Source organism: Eschrichtius robustus, chromosome 12 (assembly GCF_028021215.1).
Source record: "Eschrichtius robustus isolate mEscRob2 chromosome 12, mEscRob2.pri, whole genome shotgun sequence".
In the NCBI taxonomy this organism is placed as follows: Eukaryota; Metazoa; Chordata; class Mammalia; order Artiodactyla; family Eschrichtiidae; genus Eschrichtius; species Eschrichtius robustus.
This window is the reverse complement of record NC_090835.1, coordinates 48,064,598-48,085,931: the sequence shown is the minus strand read 5'-3', so window position 1 is coordinate 48,085,931 and position 21,334 is coordinate 48,064,598. Positions and strand designations below refer to the sequence as shown.

The 21,334-nt window shown below is 45.6% G+C and overlaps 1 protein-coding gene across 1 annotated transcript in view; it reads right to left on the bottom strand.

The window, feature by feature from the left end:
- The window catches only part of LOC137773983 (zinc finger protein with KRAB and SCAN domains 7-like), a 31,105-nt gene extending 15,284 nt beyond the window's left edge, over positions 1-15,821 (bottom strand). The window contains 7 exon segments of the mRNA XM_068559132.1: positions 315-392; positions 3,690-5,111; positions 7,537-7,666; positions 8,084-8,175; positions 9,553-9,724; positions 13,496-14,036; positions 15,531-15,821. Of these exon segments, the coding sequence (XP_068415233.1) occupies positions 315-392; positions 3,690-5,111; positions 7,537-7,666; positions 8,084-8,175; positions 9,553-9,724; positions 13,496-13,918 (2,317 nt within the window). The 5' untranslated portion in view covers positions 13,919-14,036; positions 15,531-15,821.
- Positions 15,822-21,334: the final 5,513 nt, after the last annotated feature.

The window sequence follows — 21,334 nt, the reverse complement described above, 5'->3', positions numbered from 1 at the left end:
CAGAATATAGCTGTGGAATATTTTCTTGGTGTGTAAGAGGTAAGAGGGTAAGTGTGCAGCTCCTAACACGTTTACCACCATATTTGGTCACCTGAACTATCTCCTGGGTATAAATTTTGACTGATTTTTTTTTTTTAATTTTTTGGCTGTGCCGCGCGTCATACAGGATCTTAGTTCCCGGATAAGGGATCGAACCTGTGTCCCCTGCGATGGAAGCGTGGAGTCCTAGCCACTGGAGCACCAGGGAAGTCCCAAACTTTGATTTTTAAAAGTAAATTGGGAGCTCTATCACACTGCTTACTGTAATTCTTTACTTGCATTGTGGACTCATGAATGGAGCAGAAGCCATGTGCTATAACTAAAAGCTTTTCTACACTTATTCCAGGAATAATATTTTTCAAAAACGTGTACAAAATAATAGACGCTCTGGATGAATGATTTCTTGCCCTCTAAAATCCAAAACAGATTATAACCCAGGTGGGTTTTGCTATGTCAAACAAGAAATAAACTATAACCAAGGCTTTCCCACACACAAATAAGTAGACTTCCTTGTAAGCATAAAGTCTCTGGTGGATGTTTCACACAACTGAATGTTTTCTCACACTTATCTCAGGAATAGTTTCTTTTCTCAGTTTGGAGTTGCCGAGGTAAAATAAAGTCTGAGTTGTGACTGAAGGTTTTTCCACATTCAGTTCTTTTACAACAAAGCTATTTGCAACAGGTAGAGCACATGGAAGGAGCCTCCGCTGTACCCATAATGTGAAGGCTGAGCGAAAAAGAAAAGAGGGCTCTGGGCGGAAGGTTTGTAACCAGATTAGCAAAATGTCAAGCTGCTCCTTTACTTCTTTACTGCTGCACAGCATATTAGTAATATAAATTTATAACTCACCTTCTAGCTCCAAGTCTAAACAGACATGCAAATAGAATATAAAGCAATTCAAGGAAAACCCACTTTCCCTATCTTGGGGCAAATATTGTTGATTAGTGAAGAAAAAGACAAATGAAATATGAGGCTAATAAAAAGTCTCTGCAACTTGAGGCAGTAAAAGGACATATGAAAAAAATATATTCAAGGGACCTCCCTGGTGGTCCAGTGCTTAAGACTTCGCCTTCCAATGCAGGGGGTGCAGGTTCAATCCTTGGTCGGGGAGCTAAGATCCCACATGCCTCTCAGCCAAAAAACCAAAAATCATAAAACTGAAGCAATATTGTAACAGAGTCAATAAAGACTTTAAAAATGGTCCACATCAAAAAAAAAAAAAAAAAACTTAAAAAAACCCCCAAAACTTGGCAATCACGAAAGGAAAAGTGAAAGGAAACCAAAATGTAAAACATTATGGATGGGGTTTGCCTGGTGGCGCAGTGGTTGGGAGTCCGCCTGCCAGTGCAGGGGACACGGGTTCGAGCCCTGGTCCGGGAAGATCCCACATGCCGCTGAGCAACTAAGCCCATGTGCCACAACTACTGAGCCTGCGCTCTAGAGCCCACGAGCCACAACTACTGAAGCCTGCAGGCCTACAGCCCGTGCTCCACAACAAGAGAAGCCACTGCAGTGAAAGGCCTGCGTACTGCAGCGAGGAGTGGCCCCTGCTCGCCGCAACTAGAGAAAGCCCACGCACAGCTAGGAAGACCCAACGCAGCCTAAAAAATAAATAACTAAATAAAATCTATTTAAAAAATTGTGGATGAAACACAGCTCTAACTACATATACAAAAGAGAGTAAAAGAACTGTACAGAATACTAGGTGCAGCTTTATGCCACTCTTTGACAGTCCAGTAGAAAGGATGATTTCCAGATACACATCACCAAAATTTACACAGAGGTAGAAACTTAAAGAGGGCAGTAATTGAAGAAATCAAAATGTTGCTAAATATTTATGCTTCTCGGGGCGGGACAGGACAAAAAAAAAAAAAAAAAAAAAAGACTTGTCCCTCTCAATTCCCTCATCCCCCAAAATGGATCAAGCCCAGTTAATTTTACTGTTCAAAGAATAATTCCCACATTATTTAAACTCTTCCAGAGTAATTAAAGAAAAACAAATACATTTTGCAAGGCAGGCAAAATCTTATTAGTAAATTCAATTTAGTTCTGTACTTAAAACATCATGAACAAATGGATTTTATTCCAGGAGTGCAAGGAAATTTCATTTATCTAGAAACTCGCTCCCCCTAAAATTACAAAAATAAAGGACATTATCTGTAAAATTACACTCGATTTTTTCTTTTAAAAAACGTGGTAGAACTTAAAAACCATCATAACAAAAACTCAAAATACAAAACAATAGTAATTATTATAGGGTATAGTATGTGCCAAGCACTGTTTTAAGTGCCTTACACTTATGAACTAATTTAACCCTCACAGCCCTGAGGTAGCTCCATTTTATACATGGAAGAGCTAGACACAAGGAAACGAAATGACTTACTCAGGATCACACACGTAAGAAAGTAAGGAGTCAGGATTTGAACCTAGAGTACCAGGCACAAAAATCTATTCTCTTAACTACTGTATTATATTGCTGCTTCTAAGAATAGGAATAGGGACTTCCCTGGCGGTCCAGTGTTTTAGACTCTGAGCTTCAGATGCAGGGGATGTGGGTTTGATCCCTGGTCAGGGAACTAAGATGCCGTATGCTGTGCGGAATGGCCAAAACAAACAAACAAAAAAATAGGAAAAGAAGGAAACTTCCTAAACACAATAGAAAATTTATCAGAAACCAACAATGAAATAACAATAGTGAGACTTCCAGGGGTACATGTAGAAGATATCAATGAGGGCTTTATATGAGATATCCTATGAAGAGATGTCACCTCTATCTTTAGAAGCTTCTAGTCTGGTGGGGGATGGGGGGAGGGGAGATTGGTCCAATTTAAGGATGATTCAATTACAGAACTGAGTTTTCAAAAGGTATTTATTAAACAATTACCATATGAAAATTATTATCTATATACTAAAAGAAACAGATCCTCAAAGAGCCTATAATAAGTTGGTATGAACACATACGCATTAAATTGAGAATAATTTACAACGCAATTTAACAACAGTTGTACACATAGCACCAGCTAACTCAAAGCACTGAGGTCCAACAAATAGCAGTTTAAGATGAATGAAGACGTATTTGAAGAAGAAAGTCTTTCAGAGATGAGTTGGATCTGGCAGGTTCTGAGGGACACAGATTAGCAAAAGAAAAGAAAAAAGATTTTCTAGACAGGGAACATAAGTGATGAGGGACTACATTAGAGTAGAAGTTCAAAAAGTAGACAAGGAGGGCCACAGCCAAGAGAAGGAAAGAATGAATCAGTACCTTGGAGAACGACTTTATGTAAATGGTAAAATGGAGGAAGTGGAACAGAATAAGGAAATATCTCTGTCCTTGAGAAGTACACATTCTGATTTTGGGATGCCTAAGTAAGAAATGAGATAGATTTTTAAACAGATGATAAAAAAGAAAGAAGGAAAGAAATCTACAAGTACATGAAATGTGTAGTCCTTACTGGGGAAGGACCGTACTGTTACTCCCACTCTCCCACCTTTGTGACCACCAGAGAACATTTAGGGAATGATCCAATTTGATTAGTGGTTCCAAGAGGAGACCAGGGTGAGCATACTTCTTATATAGAAACCTTAACTCAGAGCTCCTTGCTGTCTTAGAGAATCATGTCTTAAAAAACAGACCGAGCCAGACCTGAGTGCTTTTCTCCAGTGTGAGTTCGCTGGTGGTGATTGAAAGTAGAACGCTGACTGAAGGCTTTCCCACACTCAATACATTCATAGGGTTTCTCTCCAGTGTGAACTCTCTGATGCACAATGAGCTGTGAGCTGTCACTAAAAGCCTTCTCACAATCTTTGCACTTATAGGGTTTCTCCCCAGTATGAGTTCTCTGATGTACCATAAGACTGGAGCTGTAACTGAAGACCTTCCCACATTCATTACATTCATAAGGTTTCTCACCAGTGTGAATTCTCTGGTGTATAATAAGATGTGAGTTTTGATTGAAGGATTTTCCACACTCTTTGCATTTATAGGGCTTTTCACCCGTGTGAAGTCTCTGATGTCGAATGAGACATTTACTCAGACTGAATGCCTTACCACACTCATTACATTCAAAAGGTTTTTCTCCAGTATGAATTCGCTCATGGTCAACAAGTTGAGAGTTCTGATTGAAGGCTTTCCCACACTCACTGCATTTGAATGGTTTTTCCCCAGTGTGGAGGCTCTGATGTCGAATAAGACATTTACTTCGACTGAAGGCCTTGCCACATTCATTACACTCATAAGGCTTCTCCCCAGTGTGGATTCTCTGATGGTCAATAAGATTTCTGTTGGAACAGAAAGCTTTCCCACACTCATTACACTTGTAAGGTTTCTCACCACTGTGAAGTACCTGATGATGGACAAGGCTTTTACTCCGAATGAAGGCCTCCCCACACTCATTGCATTCATAGGGTTTCTCCCCAGTATGGGTTCTCTGGTGGTCAATGAGTTGGGAACTCTGAGTGAAAGCTTTTGCACATTCGTTACATTTATATGATTTCTCCCCATTATGGAGTCTCTGGTGTTGAATGAGATGGGAGCTGTGGCGATAGGTCTTTCCACAATCACTGCATTCATAGGGCTTTTCCCCTGTGTGGATTCTGAGATGGACTATGAGCTGAGAGGTCTGCCTGAAGGTCTTGCCACACTCATTGCACTCATAGGGTTTCTCTCCAGTGTGGATTCTCTGATGCCCAATGAGGTGAGAACTCCGATTAAAAGCTTTGCCACATTCATCACAGTGATAGAATTTCTGTCCCTTCAGAATTCCCTGATGTTCTGCAGGACTTGAGGACAGATCTGGATGTTCCTCAAGTTCCTTATATTCATCACATTCATCTTTTGTGCATTTATTTTTATCCTCCTGTGTTATTTCCAAGAAATCACTCTTCAGTCTGCTCCCTTGTTCACCTGAGGGTTGAACTTCTAGCTTCTCTAAAGCCTCTTCACAGGCATCTCCAGCTTCTGGTCCTCCAGGAATCACTCCATAGAGTATTCCTGAGGTCCTATCAGATGACTCCGATTCTTCAGAAATTTCCTGCTTTGGAGGCAACTCTGAACTCTCCATCCTGTTCTCACCTGTTGCCAAAAGAAAGAAGAAAACAACTGTTACTCACTCTTACCCTACTGAGGAAATGAACTATCAGGAGCCTATGTACCTAAAAAAAAATTCATATTATGGGTAAGGAATGAGGAGACACACTGAGAACAGGAGAGAAAATGAAAAAACAGCTCAAATTTCTCTTCATGGACAGAAAAACAATAAGGGGAAGCTGGTCAGTGGAGGAAGGCAGAAGAAGAGCTATCAGGACAGAGGGATGCTGAGCCAGCACAGCCACGTGAACAGGCCAGTTGAAAGGCAAGAGACCAGACTGTAAAGCATGGTGTGATCTTCCAGAAGTCACTTAGATGTGACGTCTCCTTAGTAAAATGATGAACCCTAAGGTCCTTTCCAACCATGACATTGTACGGTTCCACAGTTCTCAGCAAAGATGTTGGGGAGAGAGACTGGTGGCAAATACCTCAAATCGAATATGAGAAACAATGTGGGCAAACCTGAGAGTAGAAGGAAAATTTATATTATGAGGATATGATTAGGAAAAAGTGTATATAAGGGAGTGATTCTGGTATAACAGGACAGTGACAATATTTGGAGAAGCCATGGGTAGAGAAATACTGGGGAAAAGTATTGAAGGGGAAAGCAAAGCTATAAAATTGGGCACCCCTTAGTCCCTGGAGCACTGGACTGGTAAGTACAATACTGCACTCCTATAAAAACTAGGAATGGGGCTGCCCTGGTGGCGCCGTGGTTAAGAATCCGCCTGCCAATGCAGGGGACACAGGTTTGAGCCCTGGTCTGGGAAGATCCCACATGCCGTGGAGCAGCTAAGCCCGTGCGCCACAACTACTGAAGCCCGCACACCTAAAGCCCGTGCTCCGTAACAAGAGAAGTCATCGCAATGAGAAGCCCGTGAACCACAACAAAGAGTAGCCCCCCCAAGCCGCAACTAGAGAAAGCCCGTGCGCAGCAACTAAGACCCAACACAGCCAAAAATAAATAAATAAATAAATAAATAAATAAAACTAATGGGGGACTTCCCTGGCAGTCCAGTGCTTAAGACTTCGCCTTCCAATGCAGGGGGTACGGGTTTGATCCCTGGTTGGGGAGCTAAGATCCCACATGCCTTTAGGACAAAAAACCAAAACATAAAACAGAAGCAATATTGTAATAAATTCAATAAAGACTTTAAAAATGGTCCACATCAAAAAAAAAAAAAACCCCAAAAAACTAAGAATGGCATCAATAACTTGAAATATAAATCAAACATGTTTTTGGTATCTAGATAATCAGGAATCATAAGGAAAGTGAGCAGTCGAATATTTGCTTTTAAATTCTAGGATTTTTCAGTACAAAAACTGGGAGAAGGCAGAGCAATTATGGTTATAGCTTAACCTAAAAATGTTGGTTCCTTTCAATGACATCTACATCAGGGCTATAAACCTTCATGCTAATTTAGTGTGTGCAAGTTGTAGATGTCTGAATCTCTCACTTCTGAGCCCACCCTCTCCAGAGTAGGCTACTGTCCTACACCGGTCAACCCCAGAAACTCTCCTGACAACAGCTCCTTCCAGGAAGCAGCCCTGCCTCAGTCATTCTGAAGGAGAAGCTGAGGCAACCATGCTTTGTGCCAAACAACCCAGCTCATCCCATGATGGACAACAGGTGACTGGAACAGGGCCAAGCACTAGATGCAAGTGTAGCTTATCTGTAGATTAATCATCCGCCTCTGTGCAGCCAGGACCAAAGTTCTGCTCAAACAAAGATGCTATTTAATGGCTGAACCACCCGTGGAGTTCCTCTCTACATAAATTCTGAACTGAAGGTAGGACAAGATGAAGGAAATTACAAGTAGAAGCCGAAGCTGAAATGATGCATGGAGAGAAGGCAAGCCATCGGGAGCCAAAGCAAGCAGAACGTGTGAGGAAACAGAAAGTCTAACTAAAAAGGAGCTCTGACGGGGACAAAAGCTTCAGAGTGGAGAATGGGTATCAGAGGGAGGAGAAAACAGATACACAGAGCACAGCTGTCTTACGACACTGGTGTAAAAATCCTTTCACTTTTGCTGCTGTGGCTCCCAAGCTCCCAGGTCCCTACAAGGCTTTGTTTCCTGAAGTCTGGTCTAGCTGGTCAGTTTGTTCTAGGTTTCCATTCTTTTAGCCTTATTCTAAGTAACTTAGCTCATTGCTTACAACAAAAACTGAGTGGCTTTCTATTCCTTCCAACTACAACCTCTAACTAAACCAGCCCAGCTCAATTAATAAGAAAGTAAAAAGAATGTTAATAACTGATAAAGTGGATGATGATGTAGAAGGGTTCATTATACTATTCTCTCCACTTTGTCTCTTTATATTTTCATAATAAAAAGTTAAAAAAAGAAAAAGAATATAGCAAAGAATATGTAAAGAAGACAGACACTAAGTTACTGGGTAACAGAGTCATTACCCAATGAAGCCAGGCTGCAGCAATTTTCTGGCATGATGTTCCGGTACAGGGCTGCTTTCTGGCTGAGTGCCGGACCTTTCCACTTCTTCTGAGTATAGTCCACAGACAGGAACTCGAACTCTGCAGCCTCCTGGAATGACAAGCTTCTATTGCTCAGGGACATTCCCAGCCTGGAAAGCAGTCATTAGGGGCACCAAGAGCACAGGGTCGGGGAACCTGGTGGTAAAATGGGCGGGGGGGGGGGGCGGGTAGGGAGGGAATCTGGGAAAGACAGATTAAAAGGACAAGTCCAGGGAATTCCCTGGCGGTCCAGTGGTTAAGACTCAGTGCTTTTACTGCCATGGGCCCGGGTTCGATCCCTGATCGGGGAACTATTATAAGATCCCACAAGCCGTGGGGTGCGGCCAAAAAAAAAAAAAAAAAAGGACAAATCTAGGACAGGACCAGCTCCAGGGGAAGCCACAGGAGCAGACTCAGAATGGGCCAGAGGCCCGGAGATGAGCTCTAGCTATTCCTGGGCCACAGACTTGGAACTCAGGAAGCTCACCTGGGGCCTGACCATCCGGAGCACAGTTGCCGCTGCTTGGTCTCCTACGTTCCCCACTTGGGGAAGGGCAGGCACTGGGGAAGCATGCTGAGCTGAGGGAGGAAAGAAAGCTCTGAGTGGGACCAGCCCTGCTCTTGGCTCCAATGAGGTCTCTATCCCAGCAAGTGGATTCAAGAGAACCCAGGTGGCTCCACACACACGGACCCTCATCCCTGTTCCATAAAGGCGTTATCCTTTGTGAGCTGTGAACTTTTCCTGGAGGCACAGAAGGTCCCTGTTCAAACCGAACTGGCGGCTCCTTCCAGCCCTCTCTCTGCCACTCTCAGAAGGAAGCTACATTTCTGACCACCTTCTCTCTCCCATGGCTTCCCCAGCAGCAGCCTGCCTGGTCTCCCCCTCACCTCTCTGCCCCTCATTCCCTGGTTTCTCTTCCTTCACCTGCCCTCTCATCACGGACACTGCAGGCGTTCAGGCCTCAGAGCTTCCCCTTTCCCTCTCTCAGAGATCTCACGACTCCCATTCTCTGCTCTTAAGCTGTCAGTTCTCTCTGAGACCCCTATCACAAGCCTCCAGTTGTCTATTGGACATTTCACTTGGGTGTCCCACAACACCTGAAATTCAGTGTCTAAAGTGCATGTTTCCATCTTACTTTCCTGACTTCCCAAGTTTTCTCAGTGATTCCAAACATCGGCCAAAACCCGCTAATTCTCCCTCCTCTCCATTGTCCCATGGATTCTTCGTTCAAATATGTGTCACATCTATCACTTTCCATTCCACTCAAACCCACTCAGGCAATTCCTGCCTCACATCTGTTCTCCTACACTAGCCTCCTAGTGAGGCTCCCAGTCACTGGTCTCCACACTCAACCCACAGTGCTCATGTGCCACAGTAATCCTTCTGAAATACTGTTTCTAACGCTTCAATCCCCTGCCCCCAAAATCTTCCTGGCCTCCATCCAAAGGCCCTGCACAAGCAGACCCCAGGCTCCCAAATAAGTCCTTCCTGACCCGACCTCAATGGGGTCCAAACTCCCACTTAGCGAGTGTCTTTGCTCCAGCCCTCCATGATCTCGCTCACCGCTTACGATGTCCACATGGCTCATTCGTGACGGCATCAAATGCCTGCGGACAGATATCACTCACATGTATCTTATGAGGTTGCCTCTTCTTGCACTTAGGACTGACTCTCTGCCAACTAGATAACAAGGTCTTTGGAAGCAGTGCCGGCGTACTACATCTCTCTGGTCCTCAACAGTGCCTTTGCCATGAAACGTGCTTGACAAAAATGTGCTAAATACACGAATGATTGGAGAATAAGCAAAAGGAACAAACAAAGTCACTAGGGAAGGAAGACACAGGGCAGGGCAATAAGGGACTCCAATGGGGTGGGAGATGGGGAGATGAAGGAAAGGAGACTCCGAAAGAGAGAAAGGAGGAATGACTTAAGGCCAAAGCGGGGGAGGTGAGTACCAGAGTGCCCACTGGGGAGGCGGTGGTGTGCCCCAGGGCCACCAGGAGGCTCCAGGTGGGCTCCGGGTGCCGAACCCTCACTGAGGAGTGAGGTAGGAGGAGATTCCTCTGTTGCACCCAAGGCTGTCATCTCCTCTGAATGCATTTCCTGTTCCTGTGCCGGAGCTGAAACCTAGAGACAAGGAAATAAAATTGGGTCCAAAAGAGCATCCTTGGGTACAGAACCCAAAACCTCTAAGAAGCACCCCCAGGAGAGGAAGCCAGGGAAAGAAGAGCCAGAGGGTCCTTCTAGCCCCACCAGTACAGCCAACTGGGGCAAAAATGTCAAAGCAGGATCTACAGCTTACAATCCTATTTGCCATCCCTCTGTTGACCCTTTTGGTAGGAGCTTCAAGACCAGATTATATAACCATTTCCACTCTGTGTCAGTGCTTCAGACACACATTTGCTTATGAAGAACCCCCTGGAAAAAGGAGTCAGGAAAGTAATTCAGTACACTCCCTAGGGCCTCAGCCTACAGAATAGATCAATCAGAAGTACCAAGGAGTAAAAAGTGACAGGTGTATGTACCTGTATGTGCACAAATAATGCTACAGAGGCTGACAGCTGGAGCAATACCCCAGAACAGCAGCTGACAAACCTCAGCTTTTCCAACTTCTCTCAGCAAAAGTGTCTCCTCTTCAGAGAAGCCATCCCTGACCACACTGACAAAGCAAGGATAGTCACACTCTCTCAAATTACCTGGTTATATTTTCTATAGCATACATTAGTCTTTAAATTATCTTATTTATACCTTTACTGTCTATTTCTCTGCCAATGAAGTATAAGCGTTTTGAGGGTGAGCACTGTGTCTTGGTCACTAGCTCCTAGAACAACGCTTAGCCCAATGGTGGTGTTCAATTAATATTTGCTGACTGACTTCCTCTCGATATTTTGCTAAGAGTTATCTGCAAACTTGGTTTTCCGTATGTACTACCTCTCCCCAAAAATCTATACAAAAAGTCAAATAGAAAAAAAAAAAATTTAAAAAAAGTCAAATAGGATCACATAACACCAATCTTTAGAGACCTTGAGAATATCTCAGAGCATAGACCTTTTATTTTCTAACCCTTGCTTGTTGTCATCAAATCAGTTCCTCACAATCTCATGGTTACTACTTGTACCAGCACTTAGAGCAGAAAACCTAAAACATTATCTAAATAAATCACTTTTTAAAAATGGAAATATAGTTGATTTACAATGTTGTGTTAGTTTCAGGTGTACAGCAAAGTGATTCAGTTATACATACACATATATTCATTCTTTTCCAGATTCTTTTCCCTTGTAGGTTATTAAAGAATACTGAGCAGAGTTCCCTGTCCTATACAGTAGGTCCTTGTTGATTATCTTAAATAAATCACATTTATAAGCTCACTCACTCTGGCATGTACATAGCACAGCGTAAGGTGAAAATAACTTCTCCTTCAACAAAACACATGGATTTGCCCTACTGGGTTACATCTGCTGAGAAGTTAGGGGGCTCTCTCCTTTAGTGTATAGCTCTCCAATGGAATGGTAGGTCCAAGAGGCTCCCTGCAGTCTGGGGTTCCCCAGCTCTCCCCTGGATGGTTCTTATAAATGGGACTTAGAGCTCTTAAATACAGCAGCTGTGGGTACTGGCAGAAGATAGAACTTAACTGCACTGTGATAACACAACCTTGTAATTCACTGACAATGAAATCCTGATAAAGTTCCTATTCGTTACCTAGGACTCATAAGTGTCCTCTCCTCGCAGGCCATGAAAACCCCATTCCAATTTTCATTCCAAGATGGCATTCCACAGCAAGACATTAGGGAAAAGGTAGTGGCTTAGAATCTAGGGAGCTGGAAAATCCTGGTTCCCACACACATGGACAAAGGGACTGCTTACTAGCTCTGTCATCTTAGATGAGCCAGTTAACTTCTCTGCGCTTGCATCGCTTGTCAAATGGAGATAATGATTACTATTTGCATACCTTGTAAGCCTGCTAGGAGCTCAAATTAAAAAAGATATAAAAGCATTCTGTAAATTCTGCAGCCCAGTAGGGATGCCTCTACCGCTCTCTCCAGCCCCAATGTGCACACATGTGCATGCTCACTCCTGCTGATCAGAATGACATTCCTTAATCTCCTCCTGGCAAACTCCCATGATAAAGCCTGTTTTTTCATTTAGTCATAAAAACATTTTCTGAATCCAGGCTAGGTGAGATAGTCCTGTTCTCATGTCCTTATGTAGGAAAACTTAAGCTGATGACAGTGGCAGAGTAAGAAATGGAGTCCAAAGATCCCACTTCTAGGCTAGAGCCATGAGTGTTCAGCTGCCCTGACTGCCAACTGTTAGTCACTCTCTTGGGTTTGTGACTCAGTCACCTTTCTTCTGAGGCTCGCTGGATAAAAGACAGTTTTAATGGAGGCTACATTCTCTTCTGCTTAAGCAAAAAGAAGGCGGGAGATAGGGAAATTTTCCTTCTACCCACCTCACTAAATAGCACTCTAAACATTTCCTCAACCACTTGTCCTTGACTATGGTTGGACCTAGCTGCTCTCTAGACCCTACTGATAGTTGATTTACCCCTGTGTTTACTTGTTTAAACAAGGAAATAACGACTGACAATGAATCTGATACTGTCAGAGGGTACTGGCTATTACTCCTGGAAAAACTCTAGCCCTAGGACTCCAATCAATTGGAATTCATTCCCTAGGCCTAGATATGTAATCATTTTTGAAAAAGCGCTGAATAAAACTGATGTACTGGGTACTAAGGAAATTTCACTGGTACTGGTTTTTCCTGGTAAAGCACAAAGGAGGAAGAGTAGAGGGGACCCTAATCCATCCTGCTCAGTTACAAGGGAGCAATTGGAGACTCATCAGGAAGAACTGACTCATCCACAGTGTGATGGTCCTTTGATGTCAACTGAGCTCTAATTTAGGTGTTGCTGTGATGGTATGGTGTACAAGTGATTAAAATTCATAATCGGTTTAAGTAAGGGAGGTTATCTTAGATAATCTGCATAGGCCTGATTCAATCAGTTGCAAGGCCTTAAAATCAGAGCTGAAGGTTCCATGAAGAAGGAATTCTCTTTGTGGACAGCAGCTTCAGCCTATGCCTGAGAGTTCTAGCCTGAACTTTCTGACGGCCTACCTTACAGATTTCTGACTTGACTTGTCAACTCCCACAATGACATGTCACTTTCTAGCAATATATATATGTATGTGTATATATAATTTCCTCCTGGTTTTGCTTCTGTGGCTGAACCCTGACTAATACACATAGTCACTGAACTAGTTAGCTCTGTGATCCTAGAAGCCAGATTTCCCACTGTTATGACACTGCTGACTCTCTAACTTTTCCTTTTATTTGAGTTACCCTGGCTTAAAATTTGAGAGAACCCCAGAAAGTAGGGAAAATCAAAAATAGAATTAAAGAAGCGAAAAGATCCCCGTTGGGTTTGGAAAGCTAGAAAAGAACAAAATGATGATGAGGCCCAGAACTGTTACATCTCATAAGGAACCTAAAAGGCAGGAAAACAGCACAGTAACTTGGAGAAGTCCGAGGAAGTAATGAGAACTTCTCAAATGAGGGCCCATGTTATCAGCATACCCTAAGGCCTACTTCTCCCTGACATGCTTCCCTGTTCTAACCAGTGTGCAGATCCTCTGCGTGTCAGGAGCACTGTGTGCAGCTCCAGGCTGCAGCTAGGTTCACGACACAGTACTTCACAAAGTAACTTACAGAGCGTGGCTGGGATCTGCATTTTTGCTTAAGGCTAGGAGCACAAAACTCTTTCTCCTTTATACATGGCACTGGCTCAGGGGTCCCAAAGGCAAACCAGCTTAGAGCCTAGGGAATGGAGAATGTCTATTCTCAGGCTACCCCAAGCAGTATAGAATGGTTCCAGATGCCATTCTAGACTCGGCCGCTCACCTCTCCTGGTCCACTAACGTGTCTCTGGAAATCCTCCACCACAGCCACAGCCTCCTCGCCACTCTCAGGGTGATGCAGCTGCACCCAGGTCCGCAGTTCCCCTGGCAGGATGCTCAGGAACTGCTCCAGGACCAGCAGCTCCAGGATCTGCTCCTTGGTGTGCACCTCCGGCATCAGCCACCAGCGGCAGAGCTCCCGGAGCCGGCTCAGCGCCTCCTGCGGCCCAGACATCTCGTGATAACATAACTGCCTGAAGTGCAGCCGGAAAATTTCACAGACAGGAGGGTGATTCTTTTGGAGACTGCAGCCCTGCCCCCAGCTCTGGCTCTCTGGCTCCTGTTTCACAGTCAAGCGTCCCTCCTGCCTCTGGAGAACAGCACCCCTGGGGATGAGGCCTGAAGTTCCTCTGCCTTGGGCGGCCATCGTGACACCAAAGAGAAGCTTGTTTCAGTTGTGGTTTGTCCGATTAAAATGATGGTCTGTAATTCAGGTCTCAGAAGCTGTTGTCAGAGTTGAGGATGTGGGGTGATGGGAACGTCACCTACAAAAACATCAAGAGAGAAATCAGAGTCCACAGAGTGCTCAGCCCCAGGTGGATGACAGACCCTCCACAGTTAAAAAGCAAAGCTCTAGAAAAAAAAAAGAGCACAACCAGGGCAGTCTCTCTAAGCATCTCTCCAAGTGACTTCCTTAAAGTTTCAATGGCTCCCATCACCTACAGGATAAAACCTAAATGTCTATGCCTAGCATCCACAACCTGGCCTGAGGCCTCTGTCCTAGCCACACCCCCTACCACTTTCCCCAGGTACCCACCAGGCTAGAAAGACTGCAATGATCTCCAAATGTGGGATATGCAAGATAATCCAAAAGGTGGATAAAGAAATACTAAGTTGTTATTTAACTATTTAGTGGATGTTTTATAATGTGCACTGAAATTTGTACAGCAGTACATACCTTTAACTCACAAATAAACCTATGTTGGAAATGCATGCTCAAAACTCTTCTACTCTACTCTTTTGTAATAGAGATGCACAATAAAGAAAGTTAGCGACTAAAGCTCTGAAGACACAGCTAGAAGCCACACATACTCCTTCTCTGGATTTTTCTGCTTCTGAAACTTCTGACAAACACCTACTCACCTGTCAAGACCCAGAACAAATGCTATTTTTCTCTTGAAGGCATTCCTGATTGCCTCATGCAGGAAGGGGAGCTGGTCACCTCCCTCTCGGTACTTCTCAGTGTAACACTGTATTTTAACTAATTTATGCACAATTCATCACTCACACCCTCCAAACTGCTGGATGGCCACAAAAGAAAAGGAACCCAATGGAGTAAGAAATGCCAGACCCTTTTCTACTCAACCCACTTCCCCTAGAAAGCCTTGCTGATCTCTCCAGGCTTAAGTGTGGTTACTGCCTCAGTGAACCCACAGTACCTTTTTCATTCAAACCTCTGCTAGAGCACTTCTCACACTGTGTTTGGGACTTCCACGACTGCCTCCTCCACTTTACGGGAGGACTCAAAGGGCAGAGCTGGTTCCCAGTCATCTTTGTACGTGTGTGTGTACTTGGCATACAGAGGCACATACATATCTGGGAAGTGAATGAATGATACTGAAGTTGGGGGTGGGGGCGACTTTTATCCAGTTTACATACTGTAAAACCCTGAAAATGAGCACCTTAGTGGTAACTAGGGCATCTGTGCTATGCTTCCAATTCACCATGCATCTTGGTACCTTGGGTAAGCTACTCTCTCCAGGGCTGAATTTCTCTAAAAAGACCAAGATAGACTTAAAAATCTGTGACTCTGCTCTGAGATACATAGAAAGTTCAGGCCATTTTCCTACTTCCCTTACTGCTCCGAATGCTCAGCCCCTCATCTCATCTGGATTTTTGGCTCTCCAAGCTATACTTCACGTCTGAAATTCTGACTGGGTCTGACCCACTTCTGACGCTTCGTACTGTCTTCCAGCGCAAGGCTGGGAAAACGTCTATCTACATTTCGCGTTCGACCAGGCTTCTGCGGCGCCGCTCACCTGGCCACGTCTGCCCTGCTCATCGCTGTACCCGCAGGTGCTGGGCTCTGTGCCAGGCACGGCTGGTCAGGGCACTGGGACAAAGAGGCGGCTCTACATCTAGCGGCTTCTGAGCGTCACGGGGACCGCGCCGCCAGCCGCGGGGGCGAAGAGTGGGTCGGGCCGGCGTAGCCGACCTGGGCTGTGGGCGGCCGCAGCTCCAGCCTAGCGGCCCCGGGCCCCGGCAACACTTCGCTCCCCGCCCCGGGCCCGCTCACCGGGGCACCGCGCCCGCGACCCCCGAACACCAGACGCCGCCGCAGCCGGTATAAGCGAAAACAATGGCCGGGCCGGAAACGAGAGAAGCCCCACTTCCGGCCTCTCCAGGATCCCGGAAGTCTCGGTTGAGGAAGTGGGCGCCCGCGCCCCCGCGCCCCCGCAGCCACACAGCTGGTAACACCTTGGGCGCGGAGGCCACCCCCTCCGGACCTGGCTGGGGCACAGCGGCAGCAGCGGGGAGGGGGGTCTCAACTGAGACCTCAGGCTGCACACGTGCTGCTCTCAGACCATTCTAGGTCTGGGCGACCCTGCCGCACCCCAGCTTTGCCCCTTACCCTCCTGGTAGCCTTGGGAAAGAAAACCTAACCTCTGAGCCTGTTTTTTCATCTGAAAAATGCAGAGCACAGCGTGCACCTGACAGGGCTGTGAGAGCTGAAAGGGGTAACATAAGGACACTACACAGCAAAAGACCTGACATATCCTGAGCATGCAGTCAGATATTATTATACTGTTTGTGACGCCCAGGGCATTTTCACCCAATGTGAGTCTTAATGAAATAAGCAACAGGCATCTCTGTCTTACTAAAGAAGAAATGAGCCCAGAGATTGTGATATTTTGGCCAGCAGGTGTGGTTAATCTTTCCTAAAACAGAACAAGCACTCTGGTGTCCAAGGAGAGGCCCCCTAGGGAGGGCCAAGGAGCTGATAAAAAGTGGGAAGTTATGGGGACAACATAATCTAGATGCAATTGTCTAGTCTAATATCTGGGAGGCAGGTGTTACCCAGGTGGACTTCACCTGGAAGAATGGTTTGCATACAGAAGCATGTGAACAGGTCCCTGCTGCTAACATGATTGAGGAGGCTCTGAAGGCATAACCTCCAAAAACGAATGATGTATGGGGCTAACGAAAAGCCTCTGCAACTTGAGGCAGTAAAAGGACATATGAAAAAAATATATTCAAGAAAAACTTGAGTTCCAAAGAGAAACAAAGGGCAAAGGATAACATCAGCCACATTTCCAATGGAGTTAACTATGTATCTTATGCATTGGGTTGGCCAAAAGTTTCGCTCGGGTTTTTCCGTAACATCTTACGGAAAAACCCTGATGAACTTTTTGGCCAACCCAATATCTTGTTGTAGCCTAGCAAGTAGTTCCTTTACAGGGTCTGAAGTAACAGTAACCTGTGCTGTCCAGGCCATCAGCAATATCCCAAGGGTGTTCTGGGTCTACCTCTGGACCTGACATGTGTCCGTCACATCTCTGCATAAGCCAGGACAGAAACGAAGGCATAAGAAGACCTACTGCAGGGTTTTTACAGTCTTTAAAGAGGTCTCTTAGAGCAGTCTTGGCCCACTGAGCCTGATGAGTGGCCTTCTGATATCAAGGTCACCCTCTACATTTGGAAACCTCACAGGGAGGTCTTGGCTATCTGGTCCTAGCTTCTGCCTGACATTGCCACTGCGTGTGGCCCACTGGCCCATTAAGGCCTCAGAGACTCAGGGATATCGAGCAGGAAATCTCTTAAGGCCAGGCCAAATGCTGTCAGCTCTTTTTCAGGTTTCCCTGATGATGCGTTGTCCTGCAGTTCTGGCTGCCTGGTATGTAGGAGACTTAGGGATCTGGAAAACAAGATTAAGTTTTTTCATTCCTCAGAGCTGTTTCATGCCCAGGTGGTTGGCTTTCATTGTCTGTGAGAGCCAGCTTCATCTGGGAAGTGTGTCCAGACTTCATAGGTTCCTCTGTGGCCAGCACTGTGGGCCTAACCTACCATGACTGGATTGGGTTCTAGTGGAGGAGACATGCTCCATGACGCCCCTCATATAGCACCTTGGGAAACCTATATTTGGGCCAAAGACAGTCCCAGAATACCTGAGGGAACACCACCCCTGACCTCTCTGGGAAACTATCACATTAGCTTTGGTATGAGAGCTAATAGAACAAGTAACCCAGTTCTATGTGCCTGAAACAGAACTCACCATCTACCCCCAACCCTGAAGCTCCACTCACATTCACATCACTATAAAGGGCACTATCATTCATCCAAGAGCCCAAACTAGAACCCTGGATGTCATACCATGGGCTGGGTGACCATAGGAGAGCTACGTAGCCTCTCTGTGCTACAGCTTCCTCATCTGTAAAATAAGGAGAATAATAATAATGACACCTAAGTCATGAAGTTGATATGAGGATTGGATGAGATTATATATATATATAAAGCACTTAGAATGTGCCTGGCACATTGTAGGTATTATAGGTGTTTTCTAGTATCATGTTTACTCACACTTCTTTATACCCTGTATCCAGATTATTGCTGAGTCTTTGCCCCATTTGTATGTAATAACAATAATAATGACAACAAAAAACAATAGAAAATACCTATATCACTTACTATGCTGCTCTGCATCATCGCCACTGTTCACTTCCCTGTGTTAAGTCCTGCCTGGTGTGAGGGCAGCTGTGAGAAGGATGTTCCTAGGGACCTTTGGGATTTAAGGAGACCACAAAGAGTGGAGCATGGTCAGGTCTGGAGATTCTTTGTCCCCAAACTGCTCATACCTTCTGACATCATCTGTGTGGACAGTCCCCTTTTCAACAGCCAGGATACTCTTACACACCCTGAAAATAAGATGGGGGTCCTAGAACTGCTCCTTGTGGGGGGATAGTTGTAATATGGGCAGGAGACCCCAGCTACTATGCTTGAATGGGAATGTATGAGGCCCAAGCTCTAGCCAAGAGAGCAAAGAGACTGTCCTATCACCTTGAAAACTTCTCCTTGTCCTTCAAGAATTAGCTGAGAAACTCCATTCTCCAGGAAGACATCCCGGGACCCCATCTCCCCACCTGGATTAGGTGCCCCTTCCTTTGTGCTCCTGTGGTGGCCTGCCGTGTGCTTGTCACGGCCCTTATTTGTTGCACCAGGTTAACACTGTTTACTTGTCAACTTCCCCCATGCACAGTAAGCCCTATGTGGGTTGACACCATGTCTCTCTGGTTCACAGTTGGGTCCCGAGGCACAAACTCTAAGCCTGGCTGGTTTTAATATCTGTCTTGGCCGGAAGACAAGGTCAGTCCACCTTTATTTCCCTGGTGTCCAGTACAGAGCCTGGCCTAACTCTAAGAAATGTGTCCTTGATCCAGGTTGTTGTGGAAGGCTTTTTAAGCAGGGAAGGAATCTGTTAAGTCTGGGCTTTGATTGCCAGCTATACTGAGGGGCTTGGAGGGAAAGAGATTGAGACATCCATTGTATCTGCTTATCTGCTTTGCCACCCCAGTGCCTCTGTAAGACAGAATCATTAGTTTACAGGCGAGGATTCTGAGTCTCGGCAAATGTCCTGCTTCCTGGGTAACACTTTACTGGCTGAAAAGGGCACGGAAGGCTTTGAATTCAGGTCTATAGACCACCCCCCTTCCTCCTCTTTTTTTTCTGTTTTAGGATCCTATCTCTAACCCTCATTCATTCCTCATTCTTTAATTACTCTCAGATTTCTTCCTGCTGGTGGTGTGTCAACGATGGTCACAGAACATGGCCTCGTGGTAGACTCGGGAAAGGCAAGGATTCTCTAGGTCTTCTGGCCTCAGGTATCCCGCGAGGAGCCAAACCCTGGCGCAGAGACGAACGAGATAAGAAGGCCTCCGAGCTTCCTAGACGGAACCGGAAGTGGCTCCAAGGGCCCGAAGATCGGAGAGGAATTCGCTTCCGGCGCATCTTTTGTTCAGGAATCGTTGGCAGCTACTGCGGGTGGGGAGGCTAGCGGGCTAGTCGTGGAGCTTCCTCCGGTTGCCAGGAGTGGGAGCCGCGGTCCCGGGCTGTTCCTGCCCGCTGTTGGCGCTGGTATTGACCCTCCCCCGTGACACACATGATGAGACAGGCCCAGAGGGCAGCAGGAAACTTCCGGGGATACCAGCGCATCCCCGACGGGGTTTGGTGGGAACGCAGGACTGTCTCCCCGCCTAATACTGCTCGACTCTCCGTGCTTCCTTCCCGGCATTTATCCCAGAGGTCTTCGGAAAAGCGGGGCACTGTATTCCGTGGTCTTTGTTCTAGCTTAATCCCCGTCCCGAAACCCCTCAACCCGACCCTCAGCTCAGCCTCTGGGCCACCGAACTGCAGATTTGCCAAGTGGAAGAAGCGTTTTCAGCCTATCCTACCCACAGCTCCCACAGACACCAGGGATGTTATTAGCAAGGACTCGTGGATTGCACAAAGGATCCTTAGAGCCGCTGGTCCAGCCACCACCTTCCTACCTGTTATGGGTGGGGAAACAGGCCCATGGAGGGATTTGAACTGAGACCTTCTGCCTCCCATTCCAGAGACCTTGTCTCTTTTTCTGAGCCAGTGTCTGTGACCTTGAGTCTCCTAAACCACAGTTTTGGTCTTGGAAATAATAAACTTGATACTATTGGCTGTAATCTTTCAGTTTCTGGGTATTGTTGGGCCTTAGATTTGAAATCCAAATTCTTCCACAAGCATCTCAAACATAGATTGGAGTTTCTTTCCAGCCTGTGAGTATGGCAGACCTCAACTTTGCCACTTACAATCTGGGATTTGCAATTTTGGGCAAGTTATATATCCACTGAGTCTTAAGTTTCTTCATGTGTGAAATGGAAAAAACCAATCCATGCCTGCTTATCCCTCAGAGTTGGGAGGATTGAGTGAGGTAAGTTGTGAGTTTTGACATGTCCTGTTAAGCACTAGCCAAAGATTAACAAAAGCACCTACACAAGAAACTCTGGATTCAAGGAGGGAGATGGAAATGACTGGACGTTGGAAACATGAAGGGCAAGGGGCAGGCAGACACTGATGACTTACAAAAGGCAGTATCTGATAACAACGTAAGAGAAGTTCAGAGAGCGAAGAAAGGGATTGATCTTGAAAGCGGTCAGAAGCAGCCTCAGAGGGAAGAGCATTTGAGTTGAGCCTTGAAGCAGGATTTAGGGAGGTTTGGCAGGGAGAAGGAACAATATGATCAAATGTTGAGAGATACACATTTCTGGGGGGGGTCGTTATTTCAGTCCAGTATTATAAGCTGTAGGGAATTTAAAAACGGTGATGAGATCTCTAGTTTAGATGTATAAAATCTATGTGCCCCCTAAGCCACCGTAATGTCCCCTGATGATCCTGTTTTTCCACCACTAGAGGACAGGTGATATTGTACTTCCATTCCTTATTGCTAGTTGAACAATCGGGAGAAAGCCAAGAAGAAGCTGAGCCCTGATACTCCAGGGAAATTGTAAATTCTCTTCCCATTTTAGGCCTCCAGGATGTCTCCATCTGCACTTGGAGGGCTTCCATGACTAAGCCTAATCTTTTCTAAGAGTATCTAGCAGATTACCCTGTGCCCCAATAACACCAGTGTTCCATACACTCATGTTTCTATAGAGTAAGCATGCAGAACTTGCTAAGTGAGTGGATGTTTCCTACTTCCTCAGAGAAGGCGTTCCAGAGGGCCAGGTTGGTTCTCCCAGGAGGTGGGCAGGAGTATTTTTCTCTCTTTCCTAGCAGTGTCTGGAACAAGGCTGTCTCCAAGGGTTGCTCACCTGAAATA